General features: G+C 42.3%; 1 protein-coding gene across 2 annotated transcripts in view; it reads left to right on the forward strand.

Annotated features, from left to right (window-relative positions):
• The window catches only part of Lamb1 (laminin subunit beta 1), a 68,296-nt gene that overhangs the window by 1,015 nt on the left and 45,614 nt on the right, over nucleotides 1–21,667 (forward strand). For both annotated transcript variants that reach the window (XM_028891755.2, XM_028891754.2), the window contains exons 3-12: nucleotides 641–816; nucleotides 3,114–3,249; nucleotides 6,228–6,301; nucleotides 11,758–11,946; nucleotides 12,032–12,095; nucleotides 15,731–15,933; nucleotides 18,765–18,885; nucleotides 20,135–20,323; nucleotides 20,588–20,767; nucleotides 20,892–21,004. In XM_028891755.2, the coding sequence (XP_028747588.1) occupies nucleotides 641–816; nucleotides 3,114–3,249; nucleotides 6,228–6,301; nucleotides 11,758–11,946; nucleotides 12,032–12,095; nucleotides 15,731–15,933; nucleotides 18,765–18,885; nucleotides 20,135–20,323; nucleotides 20,588–20,767; nucleotides 20,892–21,004 (1,445 nt within the window). The remainder of the gene's footprint in view (nucleotides 1–640; nucleotides 817–3,113; nucleotides 3,250–6,227; nucleotides 6,302–11,757; nucleotides 11,947–12,031; nucleotides 12,096–15,730; nucleotides 15,934–18,764; nucleotides 18,886–20,134; nucleotides 20,324–20,587; nucleotides 20,768–20,891; nucleotides 21,005–21,667) is intronic.

Here is a 21,667-nt window from a genome sequence, read left to right on the forward strand (position 1 = left end):
TCGATGTTTGTCTCGGGGTGGTACCATGAAGAGCTGGGCCGGGGTGCTTTGCTGGAATGACGAAGTGTTGAAGCCACTGCCGAACTGCAGAGACACACCAGCCGCCTCTAGCTCAGGGAATCGGCTTTTACAGCAAACCCAATGCTTCACCCCGACGCGGTTGCGGGTGACCCTGGCGCGTGCACGAGTACATATTCTTGTGTCCCGACGCCCACAGATTTCCCACACTCACCGAGAATTCGGGCACTGTCATGTGCACACGGGTTCTCACGAGCGGGTGTGCAGCGCGTGGCGGGGTCAACCTCACTGCGCCCTGGCCCAGTCACGTCTTAGTGGCCAGGTCACAATGTCCACCTTTCGCGAAGGGGCTGCCTGTCTGGGGTAGATCAGAGTAGACAAAAGAGTCGGGTGGATTTCCTAGATGACTGCAGGTCAAACCTAATGACCTGTCTGGGTTTTCTTCCCTCGCCCTTCTCTTGTCCCGGCTTTCCTGGCCACTCTTGCTCTCATTTCTCTTCTGTGTTTTCTCCTTCCTTCTGAATCCTCTCTGTTTACCTCTCCTGATGTATTTCTTTTGCTCTAGCTTGTCCCATGCTTTCTTCCTCCTTCCCCCTAATGTTGTCGCTTTTCCTTCCTGTAGCACTGTGGGGTACCCGAGTGTGTGCTCAGGAACCAGAGTTCAGCTATGGCTGTGCAGAAGGGAGCTGCTACCCTGCCACTGGCGACCTTCTCATTGGCCGAGCTCAAAAACTCTCAGTGACCTCGACATGCGGACTGCACAAACCAGAGCCCTACTGTATTGTCAGCCACCTGCAGGTAAGGCGGCTGTGGCTAGTGAATGCACTGTGGGCTGCATCCTCCTCCTCCTCCTGGCTGACCAAAGGGCCATGCCCAGGAGATCCCACATCCTGCTGTCAATCCGGATAAGAAGTACAGCCAGCAGAGTAACCCTGGTAGCTTACCCTGTCTTCCCAGTCTCAGTTTGCACAGTCGCATCCGCCAAACATTTCCTGCCACCACCATCAGTAGGGGAAGCCCGGGATGCAGACGAGCTTGGCCTCTGTTTTGTGCCCTGTAGGGTCCCTGCTATTTGTTGTTGCTGTGTTTGTTCAAGCCCCTTTGAAAGCCTGTGTTGAAGGTGGTTCAATCTTTGTGTACTGATCAGTGGTGTTGGATTTTCCATCTTTCACTTGAGTATAAGGACTTTCCTTCCAAGCACTGAAGCCTTGTGAGGTGATTCACTCAGAATCAGACACACTTCCTTATTGAAAAATGCCCTGGTTGTCATGGCATCGTGATGGTGGAAGACCAAATGAAATTTCTGGGTGGAGCCTGCTTCTAAATGTGGACTCAGGTTTTAGATTTCAGAAGCCATACTTAATATAAGAGCTAATATAAAGGAAAGCACACCATATAATATCTAGAAGCACAATCTTTTTGCTCAGTCTTACCCCAACCCCCACCCCCTGGGAAAAACAAAAAGAGGTTGTAAGTGCAATGGGGCTTCTAATAATAACAGGTGTTATTCTCACATGCAGGACCCTCTCAGTCCACCCAGGCTTGTGAGTGACTGTGGTTCATCAGGACAGTGATCTGGGATTTGCTTAGCACATGTAGTAAAATGGAATCACAATGTGGCAAAGTAGATTCCACTCATTTGCTTCCAGGTTTATACAGAGCTGTCTAGACTGCTTCCTCCTGATTAGTAGAGAAGCTATAATTAAACTTTTTTTTTAAGTTCTGGTAATTGTTCTTCAGTACTAGTTTCCTTGACTACAAGTTAATGAAGGCAATTAAAGTTACCTTTTCTAATATTAGCATTTCACCTAAACTGTCTTGCTGACATTTACTTCAGAGGTCAGGGCACTTTGTCAATGAATCACAGATTCTAAAATCAGCTTTGCCCACAATGAAAACTTCACTTAAAAGCAAGTACAGCCAGACTCTGGTTTATATGATTAGCTATAGAGTGCTTATCACAGATCTCAAGGTCTTCTCTCTTTCTGAAATGAGTGGATATAAAATGAAAGCAGGGAACTATAGTTGCTGATCCCTTTGCATCCCTGCCCTGATTGTTCCAGGGTTCCTTCCCCCCACTGCCCATCTTCAAATAATTTTTGGCAGGAAATTCATTAAATAAATACAATTGCAAAAATAAAGTCTATATTGGCTTTATATCACCCTTGACCAGATTCTGTTTATAAGATATATATTTGTCTGTAGATATTTCAGCCTTAACATCACTTTTAGATGTAAAAATAATCTGTATTCCAGAAAATAAAGGCCTAGAACCAAGCTCCATATGGGAAAGGAACCCCTAAACTCTTTTGTTTATGGTCCACTGTAAAAAGTAGAGATCTGATGCCAGAGTTGCTGTGGCTGCCGTTCAGGAAAAAAACTGAGAAATTAATGTGCTTCTATGGAAACCAAAGTCTGTCATCATTCTAGTTTGTGTTTATTTAGATACTCAGAAATGCTCCCTGTTTATGTTGATCCCAGCACAGGTCTTCCTCCCCAGGCCTCCTCCCCAACCCTCCTCCCCAACCCTCCTCCCCAGCCCTCCTCCCCAGCCCTCCTTCCCATACTCTGAGCAGCTTTCAGGTTAGCCTGCTCACACCCCCAACCTTGAATGAAGTAGAAACTAAGAATTTGGCACCCAAGGACTCCATTCTTTTGCCTCATATATGGTCTCTTCATGTATGCTTTAGAAAATGGGGCGAACTGAATTGTTTTTTGTTCCCTTCCCCTTAATTTTTAGTTTGCATCATGTCAGCAAAAACTTTCTAATACCTCTTCTGCATTTTACTTCTCAGTAAGCTATTTACTGAGATTAAGATTTAAACCTAGAAATTTAAATTTGATTAAATTAGTAGCTTATGGAAACAATGCCCTATTTTACTCTTGATCTTAAGTTTGCAAGAAAGGAGGAGATAATTTTCCAGAGCATTTTAGACAATTCAATAAGTTTAAAAGTGAAAAATATGACATAGATCACATAATTTTTCCACATTCACTTTTCTTGAAGGTAGTCATTTGTTTTTTGTATTGTAGCCTTAATGATTTTTTTTTCACTGTAATTGTTTCATAGACTCACAAAACTGTTATGTTTGTAGGAGGACAAGAAATGCTTCATATGTGATTCCCAAGACCCTTATGATGAGGCCCTCAATCCTGACAGCCATCTCATTGAAAATGTGGTCACTACATTTGCTCCAAACCGCCTTAAGATTTGGTGGCAATCTGAAAATGGTATGTGATTGGTGTGGGAACAAGTTCCATGGAGTGTGACTGACTGTTATCTAGGAAGACATGATCACATGGGTATTTGTGACTGATTGGATTCTTCATTCTGTGATTAGAGCCCCTGGCAGAACACTGTCTGGAGCACTCAACTTTCTTGGTCAAATCTGACCCTCCTTCCTGAAGTTTGTGTCCCGTCAGGAAGTAGTGTTTGATGTGTGTTCATAGGCCTCACCCTGAGGGAGTGGGTGTGTGCTGAGGGGAGTCAGGAGAGAGCATGGGAAGACTGCACACTCAGGCCCTTCCACAGAACATCGCAGCAGTTTCTGTTACCAGCCCCCAAGAAAAGGCAAACGCGTAGCCCCTCTTCAACCTTCTAGCTACAGAAGACTCATGAAACAAATGATCATCCCATAAAATAAGCACTGTGATGTGATTGTATAGTTTTATCCACATGCCTCTTTGTTAGTAGTGATGGGAATTCAGCCCCTTTTTTTTGTCATTTAGCTTAATCAAGCAATCAAATATGTTAATGTTGCAATAAAACCAAAGCTGTGTGAAATTTAGGGAATACAGGAAGAATTGTTGTATTGGTTAGTTAGCCATGTGACATTAGATCTTAAATACATTTTTTTTTTTTTTTTGGAACAACTTGTTCCTTCAAACTTGTAGCTTCAAACTCGAAACCCTCCTACCTCAGTCTTTTCAAGTTACTGGGATTACAAGTATATGCTGCTGCCGTGCATGCTTTAGTTCATTAAATCTTTTTTTGTTTTTTTTTAATTATGGAAGAAGTCCTTGCAGAAGTGAACCTAAGCTTGGTCATAAACAGCCTGGAAACAACTAGATCTCCTCATTCCTGTATCTCAGGAGCTCTTAGGTGTCTGCAGGCGCTTGTCATTTATCCCTCTGTTATGAAGAATTCCTTTATAACTTTCTGTAACTGGCTATGAATTGCAGGTTTTCTAAACAGACTTGGTTTCTAGGAAAGGTTGCTTGTTCATTGGTCAGTCTTGAGAATCCTATTGGTTACAAACTTGCTTGAGAGAGAAAGGTGAGCCCTCAGAAAGCATGTAGATTAACTTTTTAGAATGAGTTGTTTTTACAAGGGTATATAATTGTTGGTAGTCCGGTGTGAAAAAAGATTCTATCAATCTGAGTCCCAGAGGACTACAGAAACAGCATAAACTTTTTATGAGCAGGGTCTGGGAGCTCTTCCTGACCTACAGTGAAGTGGAAATAAAAAGCTTCCTGGATATTGAGAGAAGCATGGCCCCATTTTAGTTAAGAAATGATAAAATAGTTTTTAATGTGATTAAAGGTTTTTCTTAATGTCAGGAGTTCATTCATTTCAATAGCTTTGAGGGGAACAAAAGATCCCAAATGCCAGAAAGATTTTGCAAACAGTGGGGTCTGAGCTCTGTCACAGAGGGTAGATGAGATTAAACAGATAAGGCTCAGCGACCAGAAAGTCACCAATTGTCCCTGTACCTTGTCAACTCTGTTGTCTGATAGTTCACAATTGAAGACTCTCTGTGATTGTGACTTTATCTCTTCTCTGTGTGTCCTGCGGGTGCTGGGTGGTTAGAGGGTGAGGTTGAGTCTCAGTGCTCAGCAGTCAGCCAGGAATGACAGTTTTTTTCTCATTCGTCACAGGATCTGTTCTCAAATCTAACAAATCAGATACACCATAAAATAATCATGTTCTCTTCTCTGCAGATTTTTTTTTTTCTTCCCATATTAAGAGGAAAAAGAGCAACCATCCGGCTTTATCAGGCTGTGACTCTAAATGGAATGTGCTTTAGGGACACATTGCTGAGAGAGTCCCTTTGTTATAGGAATGGTGCTAGTTTTGCTTTGTACTTTACATTATTTCAAAAGTCTGGAAGCGCAGAAATGTATAGTTGCTTAGCTCAAAAAGAAATGCCTAGAGTAGTTTTGTAAGATGGTTCTTTTTAGTAAATTAGATAAGGCTCATGGCTATGGTTATGGTGTTTTTCTTTAACATTCCAACTAACTCACATCCGTTCCAGTGACCACTTTTCCCCCTCGGTCGACTTGGCCTTTTTCCAGCAGGCGAGTTTATTTCAAAAGGTCTCACTGACTTCCTGAAAATATACCAGCTGTAACATGATTCATTCTGACACATTCCTGTCTTCCTTCACTCAAGACTTCTTTGCTTGGGAAGATGGACCCTAGAGGCATCTTCTTACTGGGACAACAGAACAGTCCTCTTAACCCAGGGAACATCTTAGAGGACCTTAGGGCCTTGGGGGAGGTGCTTCTTATCCCTGGAATTCCAGTGGCTTTTTCAGTGTGTTCAAGTGGGTCTCTTGCCCTCAGGGCACCATGCACTGTGCAGGGGCTTGTTTGTTTAGGCTTTTCCCCTGAAAAGGAAGAAGTTTTGTTCAGGGACAGGTTTCTTTATCTGACCTGTTCTTTGCCTCCTTGGTAAAGAAAATTGTTTTTTGGGTGTAGATGTGTAACCAAAGGTTACTACCATCAAGAATGAGTTTCCCTGAGTTGGCAAGTACTAACACATGTGATACTTGCCTGCATTCTTTCCTGTCACTTGGGGTGTGTGTGTGTGGGGGGGGATATTTGTGTTTCTTCTGTGTTTCTTCAAACCAACCCCCCACTGTGCACTAGACATGTGCTCCCTTCCCCCATTTGGCTTCTAGGGTTGGGGCAGTGGTTATGGCTTCCTAAGCAAACAGCATTGAGAGGCCTTCTGCCAGATGTCTTGTGGCAGTGCGCAAATCCAGTGAACTGAACTCTGGAATGACATATGGAAAACTAAAGAGTCATTCCGACTTGTGCTTCACCTCTAAAATAAGTACAAAGAACCTCCATTAATAGCTTCAGCTCTAGCTTCAAGACACAAGAGGGAGTTTGTATGAGGAGCTTAAAGGCAATTTAGAAGGAGAGTCAGCTGTTCACAGACTTTTCCCATTGGTCTCACCATCTCCTTTATTGTTTTAATACAGGCGTGGAGAATGTAACTATCCAACTGGATTTGGAAGCAGAATTCCATTTCACTCATCTCATAATGACTTTCAAGGTAAGGAATCTCCCTTTCTCACAATCAGGCTCAAGAGCACTGTGATTTCCACATTCAGAAAAAACAATGTTCATTGTGAGTTGGCATAAATGAGAACTTAAATGTTAATGTTGTCGTATATTGGGCTAATTGAGGAACTTTCAAACAAGGACATGGATCACTGCCCTCCCATATACTATTTTCATGTCAGTAAGAAGAATCGCTATCCCAAGGTAATTCATCTATAAACCTTTAATTAGAGATCTTTTTATTTCTCCCATAGAGAAAGACAGTGTTAGGCCCCCTCCCAAATCACAATAAAGCATTTGCAGAGTATATCTCTGATCCTTCATGTTTATATTTTAAATGCTGAATTTGGAACTCCAAAGGAAGTGTGCTATCTTAGGTTCCACAATTCTGTAAAAATTGTGGGAAGAGTTTTTCAGTTCCTAAAGAAACATGAATGCCTTCTTAAATGCAGGTTTTTTTTCCTCTCCATTTTTCTTTTCAAGATGTAAAATGACTCTAGGACTAGGGAGTGTCTCTGTACAAAGTGCCTTTGTTTCTTAAGCAGCTGCCTGGAAATGACAGACTTCACATGGCTTAAAGTACATGTTGGCACACACGAAACTCATAATTAACTTACTGCTCCCCAGATTAAAATCACTTTTGTATAGAGTTCAGGTGGAATTGGGGGCCTTATTGGCATCCTCTTGGGTTAGGAAAAGGGGCTGGGGATCACTTTACCTTATTGGCAAGGAGCCACAGAAGTCTCACTTTTGTCTGATAATCAAGCCCGAGAGGCCAAGGAGCAAGGGCAGGCGTGGGAGTCAGAACATGAATAGAGGGTGTCAAGCTCCTTGGTTCCCAGTCTGTGCACCTCACTCCCTTACTGTCCCCCAAATTAACCACTGTGACAACTGCAGGGGCAGGAAGGTTAATAGTGACACCTAGTACTGAAAGTGGTTGGATAACTAACTTGTCAGGGACTCCTTGCCACCAACCTAATCCTTTCATTGACTACACTCAACCTTAGTGCTTCAGTTCAAGCTCAGCCTCACATGAGGATGTCATCTTGATGTTATATGACTCTTTGAAATATTCATAATCCTCTTTATTGATATCTGTGACCCTGTCTTTGGAGAAAGCATCTGCTTCACATACATGGATGGTTCTGAGTTCTTTTACATCCAGAGTCTTTGAGTGCATATTGTGTGATTGAATTCAAGGTGCTATAAAGGTTAGGCTGAGGAGGCAGTGAGACATGATATCAACTTCAGTGTAAGGGAAAAGGTTCATCCTTCAGGCTCCAAGCTTCTGTGAGAAAGCAGAACCCCTGGGGTAGGGCAGACTTAGGGTAATTTGTGTTCTCCTTCCTTGCACACATGGCTGGAACTTTGGCTTCCTCACTGTAAAATGGGAAGGAAAATGTCTGTATCAAAAGGTTGTGTGGCATGTCCCTGTGCTCTGGGAACAGAGGAAATCTTCCTGACCTGGCACCTTTTGTAAATGTTAGCTTGTGTTGTGATAAAACTTTTCCTGGGGAGACAAAACACGCTTGTCTCCTTCCCCCCTCCCCCTGCCTCAGATAGGGAATCCATGACAGACCAAAGTTCGGATACCACCAAAGTCCAACTTGGTGAACCAGTGAGTTTAATTGAAGTTAGTTACAGGAATATGGGTGAGAGGTTACTTAGGAGCAGAAATGATTCACAGACAGCTGTATCACCAAGGACTCCAGCCTGGGTGATAACTCACAAAAGCTGGGAAACCTGGAGCGCACCGCACAGCCTGCAGGCAGTTTAGCCCGCTGGAGAGTGTCCTTTCTCGGTGCCCCAGTTGGTCCAAACCTCTTCTAAGCAACTCCCCTGATTTCTGCTTGGCTAGTGCCTGGTCTTGTCTGAGAGTTTTCTTTGCAGCTTGGCGTCCTCTTTCTAAGAGGACTCTTAGCTTTTATTGGGGCCTAAAGAATCTGGTCAGTTTCAGGGACTTCCTAAAGCTATTTTGACTTGTTTACCTTCCAGCTTAAAGAGCTTCCTGCAGGATGGAATGTTTTAATCTTGGAGGAAATTATTACCCAACAGCCTGGCATAAGGAAAAAACTTCAGGGATGAGAAGGATTTCAGAGGAAAGAGATAGAGGAAAACTGTTCTTTGTGGATGAATCTGAGAGCAGTGTACCTTTGGTATGATCATTATGTGCTGCATCCACATGCTTCAAGCTCAGGGTAGTGAGGGAAATAAGAGTCGAGAAACAGGTAGGTATAAGTCAGAAGGACCTTGACTCTTTGCTGAGGAATGTAAACTTTACAGGAAGTAGGGAGCCTTTTCAGTAGGTTACAGAAAAAGCTCGCCAAGGAAACGAGGCATGGTGGCACAAGCCCAGCACTCTAGCAGTTAGGTCTCTGTGGGTTCAAGGCTAGCCTAATCTATATAGAAAGTGCCAGGCTAGCTTGGCTAATAGCAAGACCCTATGTTTTGAAAAAAAAAAAAGTTTTGGATTATAGAGCATTTTAAATTCCAAATTTCAGAAGCTCACCTGTTCTTGGACACTTTTTTAATTCACTTGCTTCCACACATTGCCACCCTTTGCCCCTGATGCTTTGAGAACTACTGTAGAGAGGAGGAGTCTCTGCTTCCTGAGACTGTCACTTGGATGCCATAGAATCAAAGGTTGGTCTTGAAGTGGAGAAAGATTGGGGCAGGACAGGGGAAGGAAAGGGTTGTGTCCAAAATAGCTTAAGAGTTCAAGTCCTTAGGAAGATGCAGGTTCTTAAAAGCACTTAATGGAGAGAAGAGGAAGCAGGACAAAGGTGAAGAACTTATGTTTATTCTCCACTGGGCTGGCTTGGGGATTGCTGGTTGCTAGGTGAATTGGGTTTTCTTAGATTAGAAAAACTCTTTCACGTGTGTATGCCCAGTGTTTTTGTTACACGCAGATGTTTCCAGGCCTTTCTGTTTATTATGCATTCAGCAGTCCCTGTGCAGCAATAAGGGGCCTGAGAAGCTTGATGACTAAGCAGAGTAGGGGGAAGGCTTCCGACCTTTAGTGAAGTGTGCTGTTCCGGTTCCTGCAGCTTTATAACTCCACAGGAAATTGGATGACTGGTCAATGGCCCTTGGGATTTAAGTTTCCAGAAGTGAGAAAGAAGGAAGCACACACAGCCAGGACTGGCCTCTGTGTGTTTCTTCTCTGCTGCCTTTTGATACTGAGACATCAGACCAGGTATACCCATCCCAAGCCCAAGCATCTTCCCAGCCTGGCCTAGGGGGATTGGCTGTGCCTGCATCGTACAGGTTCATACAGGCAAAGGTGCTTCTCACTCCCTTCATAAAAGTTCTTAGTCTACCGTTCTCTTTAGTTTGATAAAGGATTGTTTTCTTCTACGCCTAGATAGGTGGAAAATGAATTTATCTGTCCATCAGAATTATTAAGGAAGTTAGAAGGTAGGTTAGTGGATTTTTGTTAATTTCCAAGATTTGCACTCTGAAAAGGATTCTGCCACATGATGATCTTATTTTACTTACTTTTACTTATTTTACTTTACTCTTTTTTTGCCCAAGGGACAATTTAAATTCAGAAATTCATCTTTATTTAAGTTCTGTTTCCTAAGTTGGCTGATTTTTCCTTTGATTTTTTTCCATGGTAATGTGACTTGCCCTTTCTAAAATTCACACAGCATGCTCATCGGTGTGAGGCAGCTACCAGTGCACACAGCAAGCTCATGGGTGTGAAGCATCTGCCCATGCACACAGCATGCTCATGGGTGTGAAGCATCTGCCCGTGCCTATTTTGGGGGTTCTATCTGTTTTCTCTCTTATTTCCACGTGGTGTTTTTCCTCACACCCTTCTGAAATCTTCAGCCTGTTCTAAGTTTTGATCTTTTTTCCTGTTCTTCTGACACCCTGCTTTTCACTTTTCTGCTTCGCCGCTGGTTGGTGAGGAGAGGGGCACCCGTGAGCGCACAGTTGGAGCTGACGCTGGCACCAGTTCTCCTGTGTTCAGCCCCTCAGGCGCTTCCCTAGAGCGCTGGCCTCCCCTCCCCTTACCATTTGCTTTGTTGGAGAGATTCAAGTATTAAGTGAGTGCAGTGACTTCTAAATCCGTGTTGCAAAGCTGAGCACCATGTCTAGGTATTACTGCCCCAAGGGAGCGTTAGTGACTCATTCATGTCATTTTCAACACAGCCACCCATGCTTTGGGGCCTTGTGCTTCTTTTCTATCTTCTTTTTCACTACAGTTTAATTGACCAAGTGTAATTCAGTACATTGTACTGTCACTAATTTCACAGAACAGTCAACTTCACATATCTCTGTCCATGTTTTAAGAGTTGGAGTTAAAAGCTTTTTGCTTTCTTTGGTTTCTCTGCTTCTTGTCATCTTCTCTGTGAAACATTCTCTAGTATTTTTTTCTTCAAAAATATTTACTTTTGGAGGCTGGAGAGATGGCTCAGAGGTTAAGAGCACTGGCTGCTCTTCCAAAAGTCCTGAATTCAATTCCCAGCAACCACATGATGGCCTCACAACCATTCGTAATGAGATCTGGTGCCCTCTTCTGTTGTGCAGGTGTACATGTAGGCAGAACACTCTATACATAATAAATAAATAAATCTTTTAAAAAATACTTACTTTTGTGGTAAAATATGAATAACAAAATTCCCCATTTTTACATACAGAACTCAATGATGTTAGACATATTCAAGATATCATACATCTATGACTGCTGTCAGTTTCCAGGACCTTGTCTTAACCCCAGATAGGAACTCTGACTAGTCACTAAGCAGTAACCTCTCACTGCCCAACTCCTCGTCCTTGTAACCCCTTTCTGTCTCCTAGGTATTTCACATAAATGGAATCATAATATTTGAAATTTTACATGGATTATTTCACTTAGTACAGTGCCTTCAAGGTCCATCTATGTTACAGCAAGTATGGCGTCCCCTCCTTTTGCAACTGAATTATATTCTATTGTATTACCACATTTTGTTCTTCCTTTACCAGTTTTATAGGCAGTTGGGGCTGTTGCCACTCTGGCTGTTGTGAATAATTCTGCTTGTTTTCTCACATTTCATGTGTTTGACATATTGTGCTATGATTTTTATGCTCATATATATTCCTTATTAGACTGTTTGCAGCATATGATGGTATTCAATTCATCTATGATTAAATGAAGAAGTGAAAGAGTAGGCATTCAAATTCAGTTCTATAATGGGAACAGTGGCTAAATATACTAAAATGTGTTAGCTACAAAGACCTGTTTATAATCAGCTTCCAAAGAGAAACATCTTGTTGATCTGCTAGGATGGGAGAAGTATTTCCTGGCCAAAACAGCCTCCACAGAATAGTGTGTAGTGTTCAAAAGCCAGCTGAGTCTGTTATACCAACCAAAGTCAGGGCTTGTGGCACACAACGAGTGACATTTTTGAAAAGGACACATCAGCAATCAATAACATCAAATGACTTTTCTCCTGCTTTCAGACATTCCGTCCAGCTGCCATGCTGATCGAGCGTTCTTCTGACTTTGGGAAGACTTGGGGTGTGTACAGATACTTCGCCTATGACTGTGAGAGCTCATTCCCAGGCATTTTAACTGGACCCATGAAGAAAGTGGATGACATCATTTGTGACTCTCGATATTCTGATATTGAGCCCTCAACAGAAGGAGAGGTTTGTGTGCCTCTTTGTTCTACTTGCTAGTCTACTTTTTTTTTTTTATCATTCCCAAAGTACTAACCCTCTTATCTATTTTTAGGTGATATTTCGTGCTTTAGATCCTGCTTTCAAAATAGAAGATCCTTATAGCCCAAGGATACAGAGTAAGCTTGTTTTCAGATAAATGCTTAGGTGGGAAACAGTCCTCATAGAACAAGTATCCTCCTACACAGAGCCCTGCTACCAGTGTCTTGATACTCAATCCTAAATCCACCTACATTTTCTTCCTTCTTTGTAGTCTTCAGAAGCTCCTCAAATTAACAGTAATCAGTCTTCACTGATAGTGAATACATTTTGATTATTCTAGCAACATATGATAACTCCAACAATTATACTGACCATGCCACCTTATTTTTTTTTTTGTTGCTTAGTATATTAGTTAGAGTACAGATTAAGCTGCTGTAGTAAAACATCCCCCAAATACAGTTGCTCAAATAAAATGGATGTTTCTTTTGCTTATATGAAACTAGCATGGGGGGTTTCAGTTTTAATTTTAAGTGTATAGGTGTTTTACCTTATGTATGTGCACATTCCTGGTGCTCTAGGAGGCCAGAAGAGGGAGTCAGTTCCCCTGAAAGTGGAGTTACAGATAGTTGTGAGCCAACCATGTATGCTGGAAATCAAAACCAAGTCCTCTGGAAGAGTAACCAGTGTTTGTAACCACAAAGCCATCTCTCCAGCACTGGAGGGATTCTCAAAGAAAACAAAGCTCAGTTGCCACAATTAGTCTTACTAATGCAAGATGACACCCAGTTAAATTTAAGTGACAGATAAATAACATGCTCTATTTGAGATCACAAGTAACATTTGTAGGTGGTACAAATGTGTCCCATCTAATATAAATGGTTATTATAATTTTGTATCATTTGCTATTGGGGATGTACTTAAACTAAAAATGAGGGTTTATCATCAATTCGAATGATATTGCCAAAACGGCCTCCACAGAATAGTGTGTAGTGTTCAAAAGCCAGCTGAGTCTGTTATACCAACCAAAGTCAGGGCTTGTGGCACACAAGTGACATTTTTGAAAGGGACACATCAGCAATCAATCAAAGGCTGAGCATCCTTTATTATTTGCTAAATCTGGTAACTGTAGCTATAAGATTATCTCTCTTCCTAGGATTATTCACACCAGCAGAGTTAGAACACTATCACTGTGTCCTCATTCTAGAAGTTAAGAATTGAAGATAAGACATGGAGGTTATGCATGTCACTTCTGTTCATTGCTATAATTAGTCTTGTAGCTAGAGCACAGAAGATACTGGGAATATCTCTGGCTATGTGGCCTGTGCTCTGCTAAAACTCTTGGCAAGGGCTCTTATCCACAAACAATGGGAAGCAAGAATACTAAGAAATATCAGAAATGCCAGTCATGACCAGTGTATGTAGTAAGGTGAGGCTTGTGTAGCCTTTTGATGGATGAATGACCTGAGTGCAAAATTAGATAAACATGCACAAGGTGATGGGGCAGTGAAATGGCAGGTGGGTCTTGAGCTTCTATGATACAGTTCATAGTTCAGAGCTCTTTCCACTGTTCAACAATTGTTTATGTTATTACAGGACTACAGATTGATCTTGGGAAACAGGATGTTCAATAATTAAACTCATTGGCTTTTATATCATTCTATCATATTGTAGCTACATGACCTGGTAGCATACTTAAAACTTTTTCTTTCCTATCTTTGAGTGGAAATAGAAATACCAACCTGAAGGTTGTTTGAGATAAAATGAGTCCTATATAAGTGACCAGTGTAAAGCTGGACAGATAGAAAGTTTTAAGTTGATTGAAGCTGCGGGTGGTAGCAATGTTAACTTTATTGCCAGCAGCTGCAGCGTACGTTGCACTTAGAGCCCGCCCCTGTCAGAGTGAAAGAGGGAGATAACCTCCCCTGTTCTGCCTTGCTATGAGGTTGCAATCAGTCAGGTAACGGGGCTGGTTCTTTCTGGTCTTTGCAGCTCTGCACAGCCCTATATTTAACCAAGCTCTCATGGAACTTCCCAGCTTGTGACGTGGGAGAACAGAGTAGAAGATATCCAGATATACAAAGTCTGCTTTCCAACTTAAATTAATTCTACATGTGTCCCAGACTGTCTCGGGTCTGTAGTTTACTCATTCATTCTGCTGTAAAACAAGTATTTAATGGCATGCCATGCAGTCTCTGAGCAAGTCATGAGACTGTTGCTGTAGTTCTGAAAATCTGGTCATGATAAACAGCTCTGGAGTTCCTAAAAAGACTTTGTTCTTTGCAGATGAAGTGTGTGTGACATGAAGAATGTACTAAATTCATAACTCAGTTCTCTTGCCTTTTGTTGTTCAGTGGCATCTGGACCATTTCTAGGAAGTGCCCATGTTTGCTGTTTGTGCCTTTTATTTACTTAGCAATCAGGGAACAGAATTTCTTTATCACTGAGACCGTGAAGACTCACTTCAAAGTGATGTACATCTTGGAAAGCAGACAGCCCGAGGCTCTGTTGCCACTCCGCATGGCAGGAGAGTGGGGGACTATTTGCTCTTCTGAGGGCTCCTGTGAAGTTCAAGGGTTTCTAAATGTTCCAGCTGCCCTTCATGTTTGTTTTCCAGCCTCTTGTCAATAGTGCTCACTGTGTGCATGAGCATTGTGCAGATGTTGCCATTGACAGCTGCCATTCAGCACAAGACTGTTTTGTATTTGATTTTTACAAAGAGCCTAAGTTTAATGCATGGACTTTGCCTTTCCAGCCCCAGCCATTTCTGTCTTCATTGTAAACTATGCATGTGTTATAACTATTTAAAACTGCATTTGGTCTCTGAAACTATCCAATGTAGTGGGCTGACCAGATCTTGTAGGGTCCACTTCAGTAGGTGCAGCTTGGCCATTAAGGAAAAACACCTGAGTAGCAGATTGACTGGCCCTTGGTCTAACTAGTTCTGTAGAATGTGACTGACAGCCCAGCTTCTGGAATAAGCTTAGGCCTACAGACCCAGAAAGAAAGAGAAAAGATAAAAGAAGACAAATTGATATATAAGAAATGTTTGTGCAGGAAAAACAATTTTCCTGGCAACCTAGAATGAAGCCCATCTGTCCTCATGTCATTATATTGAATTAATATGAAAATGTTTTTCAAAAAAATGTAGACTACAACGTTGCTCAAAACTTGGTTGAAAGAAGCCATGAATTTGTGAGGGAGTTGTGGGTACTGGGGAGGAAGGGGATGACAGAAATACAGTATATACATATAAATTGTTAAAATATTATTTTAAGAAAAGCTTGGTTGAGACATTCTTCCCCTATTAAGGTAATTTTCTCCAGTGTTAAATCTGTTCTTGTAACTTGGATTTAAGTGGCAGGAATTTTCAGATAGTGTTTTCTCATTAAAAAATAAACACATATCTGTTCCTGATATAGTTAGAATTGGCACCCAGGATAAACCCATGTCCACCTGAAAGGAATTACTGACTTTGGGAGCTAGAGGTATTGCAGTATTTTTGATTAAGTGGCAGTGGCTTCTGGAACTCCAAGACTGTAACTGACATTCTTAGTAATCTGAGGAGACTGTGGTACCTTCCCTGTTTCCAGAGGCTAACGCACTATGTTGACTGGGGTAAGGTAAGGTTACAACCATCGTCTAGTTCATTCAGGAGTGAAGTTTACTTAGGCTGCTGTCATTTGTTCAATCTGTCATCAAAGAGAAATAATGTAGAATTGTCACAGCATGCTTGATTGTCTGATGAGACCTTTCATCTTGTTAACCTTTGTAGATCTATTAAAAATCACCAACTTGAGAATAAAGTTTGTGAAACTGCACACTTTGGGAGATAACCTTTTGGACTCTAGAATGGAAATCAGAGAGAAGTACTATTATGCCGTTTATGATATGGTAGTTCGTGGGAACTGCTTCTGCTATGGCCATGCCAGTGAATGTGCCCCCGTGGATGGGGTTGATGAGGAAGTAGAAGGAATGGTAAGTGTCCTGTGGATGCTTGTACAGGTGATCTGAAAGGCAAGGCAAAACTTGTCTTTAAGCCTATTCACATTTTTTTAAGGGTTTTACTTTCTCAAAACAGACTTCGGTTTTTGTGTCACATTGGTGGTTGAGCGCTGATTTGCTCTCTTGGAGAGTTGCTTAGGTCAGGAGAACATGTGCAGAAACTACTAGTTTCATAGACCCTGAATTAGTTTTTGGAATCCATTGCTGTAGGTTGTTGCTGAAGTATTTTAGTTACCAGGGATTAAAAAGTTGTCTAAATAACCATTCAGATTGTATTTCCATTAAGAAAGATTAAAAACCACAAGCCTCCAGGCTTTATGCTAGCAAGAACAAGATGGCCTCAGCCCAGAGAGACTGGCAACCGTAACCCAGGACCAGAGATGCCTCTTAGAGATTAAATGGAGTTTTCTGCCCTCTCCTTAAACCTTCCTTTCCTTGCCAATTTTATATTGTGTTTATAAATCAACTGTTTGAAATTTGAGGTTTCAGTGTCTTTGCCAAATGGTTAATATACTTGTTAGCTTTTGTCCAGTTGACACAGACCACAGTCCCCTGAAAAGAAGGAGCCTCACTTGAGGAATTGCCTCCATCAGACTGACTTGTAGACAAGTGGGGGCATTTCTTGCTCAGTAATTGATGTGGGAGGGCCCAACTCACTATGGGTGGTGGCACCTTTTGGCAGGTGGTCCAAATCAAACAAGCTGAATGAGCCACGGGGACCAACCAGCATTCCTCTGTGGACTCTGCTTCAATTGCTCCCACCAGGTTTCTGCATGACTTCCTGTCCTGATGCCCCTGAGTGATAGACTGTGACTTGGAAGCCATATAAACCCTTTTTCTCTCCCAAGTTGGTTTTGGTTACAACAACAGAGCAGTAAACTACAGCAGTTAGGCTGGGGTATTGCACTTTAATCCACTTAAGTGGTCTCCAGAAAAATTCTTTGAACCCTTAGGAGTTTAATACCACATAGGGAGGGACTCAGCCAACCTTGAGAAAGGAAACCAAAAAGTTAGCAATTACTAAATGAGTGACTAGTGGTGGGCTTTCAAACCTAGTCCCTACTTCTGCCTGCCCCCGGCACTCCCATAGTGTCTGGGCCTCCCTTGACGACAGGGATGTTTTGCTTATTTGCTGTCTGCCTCTTCAAAACTTGTTAGTCTGTGTCCAAAGGGTGAAGGATCTGTGTACTCTGTCCTTCTACAACCCCTGCCTTCCCTTTACTCCAGCTGGAAGTCTTCCTGGTAAAACAAGTCAGCTTTTTAACAGCCTGAAGGGAGGGATATGTTTCTAATCAGTACATCTTTCTGAGAACTCCAGATGGACTTGAATTTGTGACTTTATTCAAGTCCTTCTCATGGCCTCAGAATGTGCCTATTCAGAGGCTGAGTGTCCTGTGGTGTGGGCTGGCTGGCTGCTTTTCAGTTCAGTAGAACCCCTGGGAATAAGAGGAGTTTAATCTCTACCTACTGCACTTCTGTCAAGACGGGTGCAGAGAAGAGGGACCTGTCTGTCCTGTTCCCCAACTCCAGGCAGGAGACAGCAGGGTTACCGTGAAGGGCTTGTGTACCTGCTTACTTGTTTGGTAGAAATGATCCGTTTATCTTCATAGGCTGCAAGGGTCTTAAGCATACCTTGGAGTAAAGTGACACACAGTAGTGCATCCTGAATCTTTTAGAAAAATTAATGTGTGTGTTTCTCATGGTTTTATCTTATTACTTGAAGGAAAGCATGGTATATGGTTGAAAACAATGGTTTTTTTTTTTGAAAAAAAATGTTTTTTATTATAGTTAAGGAAAAATAAGTGCTGTGCTTAAGGAGGTAGGGGGAGGCAGAAACCTTTTAAAGGAAATGATCACCTGGCACAGTGTAAAATTCGAAGTAGTTAGAGCTGGTTCTTGGAGACCAGTGCATGTTGAGTTCTACATTCACTTTTACAGGTTTCTACTACAGTGGCTTTAAAGAGATTATTCTTAGATAACTAGTTCAAAAATATATTGCATTTTAACATTCATTTATTTGGTGTGTGTGTATGTGTGTCCTCACATGTGCCACTGAGTTCATATGGAGGTCACAGCACAACTTGAGGGAGTCAGTTTCTCCTTCCATCTGGATTTTGGGGATCAAATTTAGGTATTCAGGCTCAGTAGCAAAGGCCTTTACCTACTAAGCCATCTCACAGGCCCTAGGTGTCTTTTGTTGTGTGATTTTAATTCTTAAATAATTACTTAAAATTTATTTTTTTATGTTATAACTACATCATTTTCTTCATCCCTTTCCTTCCTCCCAAACCCTTCCATATACCTCCTTGCTCTCTTTTAAATTTATGGCCTCTTTTTCATTAATTGTTGTTACATATAAGAATGTATGTGTTTGTATACAAACATATATATATTTCTGAATACCTAAGTACAACCTACTCAGTCTGTACTTGTATGTGTGTTTTCAGGGACGATCATTTGGTATTGGATAACCAATTGATGTATTTTTCCCTGGGGAAAAAGACATTTCTCCTGCAGTCAGTATTCCTTAGTTGCTTGCAGTCCTTTAAAAAAAATTAAGTTGTTAATTTTGCTCATCTGGATTCTTTGTGTAGATATTCAGTTGACTGTCCATTGTATCTTATAAACTATTGCAGAAACAAGGATGATCAACTTAATGGGTAGAACTTGCTTAGTTGGGGAAAGAAAGCATTAAGAAGCTCTCACTTTGAGGAGCTAGAGATGTGTGTGAAAGATGATATCTTCTGCTGACTGTGGAAAAAGTGTGGACATTTGTATGTTTCTCCTGGTTTGTAACTTCCCAGGTTCATGGACACTGCATGTGCAGGCACAACACCAAAGGTTTGAACTGTGAGCTGTGCATGGATTTCTACCATGACTTGCCATGGAGACCAGCTGAAGGTCGAAACAGTAATGCCTGCAAAAGTAAGTGTCACTGGGGAGCGCTGTTGGAGGCAACTGGGATCCACTTTCTGGGGAGCTGCCCTCCACAATGACACTGTTTGCAGAGGGGAGGAACGAAGGTGCCATTCTCCTGGCTGTGTAACTCCCAGAGCAGTAATACGTATGCACTGAGTTCAGCTGACAAGAACTGGTGTGGTTGGCATTGACTCGGGAAATGGCAATGGTGTCCTGACGTTGTGTCTGCTGTTAAGACAAGGACAGTGGGACAAATGAGAGGCAAATGCAGTCTGTTTCTGGTTTGGGTCTGAGGTGGCCCCAAAGGACCATGTGTTGAAGGCTTGGTACCCTGCTACTGGCACTGTTGAGAAGTACTTGGGTCCCCAGGGCACTAACTTGATCAGTGGGTTAGTCCATTGATACATTCCTTGGTGACTGGTTTACTAGGTTAAATCCAGTTGAAGGAGGTGGGTCTCGAAGTTTTGCCTCTGGTGTTTCTTGTCCTGAACCCTTTCTGGTTTGTTCTTCTGCTTCCTGGCTGTCTTGAAAGGAGCAGCTCTGCAATTCCATGCCTTTCTGCTATCATGTTCTGCCTTATCACAGAGCCAGCAACACCAGAGCCGGCCAGCTGTGGAGTACACCCTCCGAAACTATGAGCCAAAGTAAAGCCTTCCTCCTATAAGTTGTTGCCACAGTGAAAAGAGAAGTCGGTTTATCATTGGGCTGCCATGTGCTGGAATTACAGGGTGTACCACCTGCTTGCTACTGTCATCCCCCATACATCCTTCAGCTATGCAACCCCAAAGACAGCAGGACAATGGCTTTTCTAGGAATGCATCTCCCAGAATGTCCTTTAGAATAGTACTTCAATCAATTCTACTTAGGTGGGGCCAAAGGTACCTTCAGTGGAATCGCATCCTTCTTCCTATGTTAGTCACTTTTCATCACAAAGAAAACAGCCAAGTAAGTAGACTAGTCTGGCCTCAAATGCAGAGATCCTCCTGCCTCTGCCTCTGCCTCTGGAGTGCTAGGATTAAAGGCGTGTGCCACCACCACCCAGCCTAGCAATTTTAAAGGCGCTAACCTGATTTTTGGCGTCAAGCAGGATCAACAAGGGCTATGTCCTTTTTCATCACCAGAGTCTTTTCACCGATTGCTGTTTTACTCAAACTCAGTCCCCGCTTTGCTAAATGAGTTTCCTTCCTGCCAGTTCCATCCTCCATTTGTAAATATATTTAAAAGTTTTGTCCTTGACATTGTTCTTGTCGTACAGAATGCAACTGCAATGAACATTCCAGCTCCTGTCACTTTGACATGGCGGTTTTCCTGGCCACTGGGAACGTCAGCGGGGGAGTGTGCGACGACTGTCAGCACAACACCATGGGACGCAACTGTGAGCAGTGCAAACCGTTCTACTACCAGCACCCCGAGAGGGATATCCGAGACCCCAATCTCTGTGAACGTACGTTGGGAAATGTCATTCATAGGACCTGTTATTACCACTTTTCATGCAGAATAGTTTGTTGTCAGTATCCTCCTCTTGGAGCTCAAACTCAGAGCCGCATAGCCAGCATTGCTAGTTAATTGCAGTCTAGGATGCCAGGAGAAGCATTTACTTGCTAGTCAAGCCTTCTTAAGATCTCTTTGGCTGGATTTGGAGGGTAGAAGAGAACATATGTGTTCACAAAAAGCCATGGCCTAATTCCTGGTGCCTTGTTCCTCTCAGCATGTACCTGTGACCCAGCTGGTTCTGAGAATGGAGGAATCTGTGATGGTTACACTGATTTTTCTGTGGGTCTCATTGCTGGTCAGTGTCGGTGCAAACTGCATGTGGAAGGGGAGCGCTGTGATGTGTGTAAAGAAGGCTTCTACGACCTAAGTGCTGAGGACCCATTTGGTTGTAAATGTAAGTCTGTTTGGGGTGTTCTCCCAGAAATATAGTTCCATTTTACACTGAAATTCTAAAGCTAAACCGCAGCTTTGAACTCACTAGGTTTGTGTTTCTTTGCTTCATTTTGTCTTTAATAAAGCATGTGCTTGCAATCCTCTGGGGACGATTCCTGGTGGGAATCCTTGTGATTCTGAGACTGGGTACTGCTACTGTAAGCGACTGGTGACAGGACAGCGCTGTGACCAATGTCTGGTAGGTAAATCCTCATCTCTGGGCATGAGAAGTTAGTGAATGTGACTGACATGTTTCGTTTAGTTTTTGAGGAAGGGTCTCAATATATGCCCAAGATAGGCTTTGAACTCACAGTCTTCCCGACCCTGCCACCCAGGTCCTTGTGTAGTATGTGTGTACCAGCATGCCTGGCAAATAAGGAATGCTTTTCCCATTATGAATTTTACTATTATCTTTACAAGTTAATGCTAAGAGACCCAAGGAGAAAAGTCAAAATGAAAACTCCTAGTGAGTTACTTGACAAACCACAGCAAATACCACTTATGAAGACAAGTGAACAGTTTTTAAAAATGGCAATGCTAACTGCTAGTGAGGACATGATGATCTAAGACTTGTTAGCTGCGAGCAGAGATGCAGGTTGAATCATACTGTGCAATGTTCCAGAGAGATGCCTCAGGAGGTAGTAAAGATGTACATATTTCTAACCTAGTAACGTCACTTCTGAGGCTCCAAATGAGATCCTCAGAGAATTGGACAAAGGTGTGTCCCCTCAAAATTCATTGCATCCTTACTAATTATGGCAGAAGACTTGGAATCAATAGTGGGAAAATAGTTACAGAAATTTGGAGATTTCCAGATTTCCATACAAAGTGATTCCAATTGCTGTGGAAAATGAAACTAATG

This window comes from Peromyscus leucopus, chromosome 14 (genome assembly GCF_004664715.2).
Source record: "Peromyscus leucopus breed LL Stock chromosome 14, UCI_PerLeu_2.1, whole genome shotgun sequence".
NCBI classification, from domain to species: Eukaryota; Metazoa; Chordata; class Mammalia; order Rodentia; family Cricetidae; genus Peromyscus; species Peromyscus leucopus.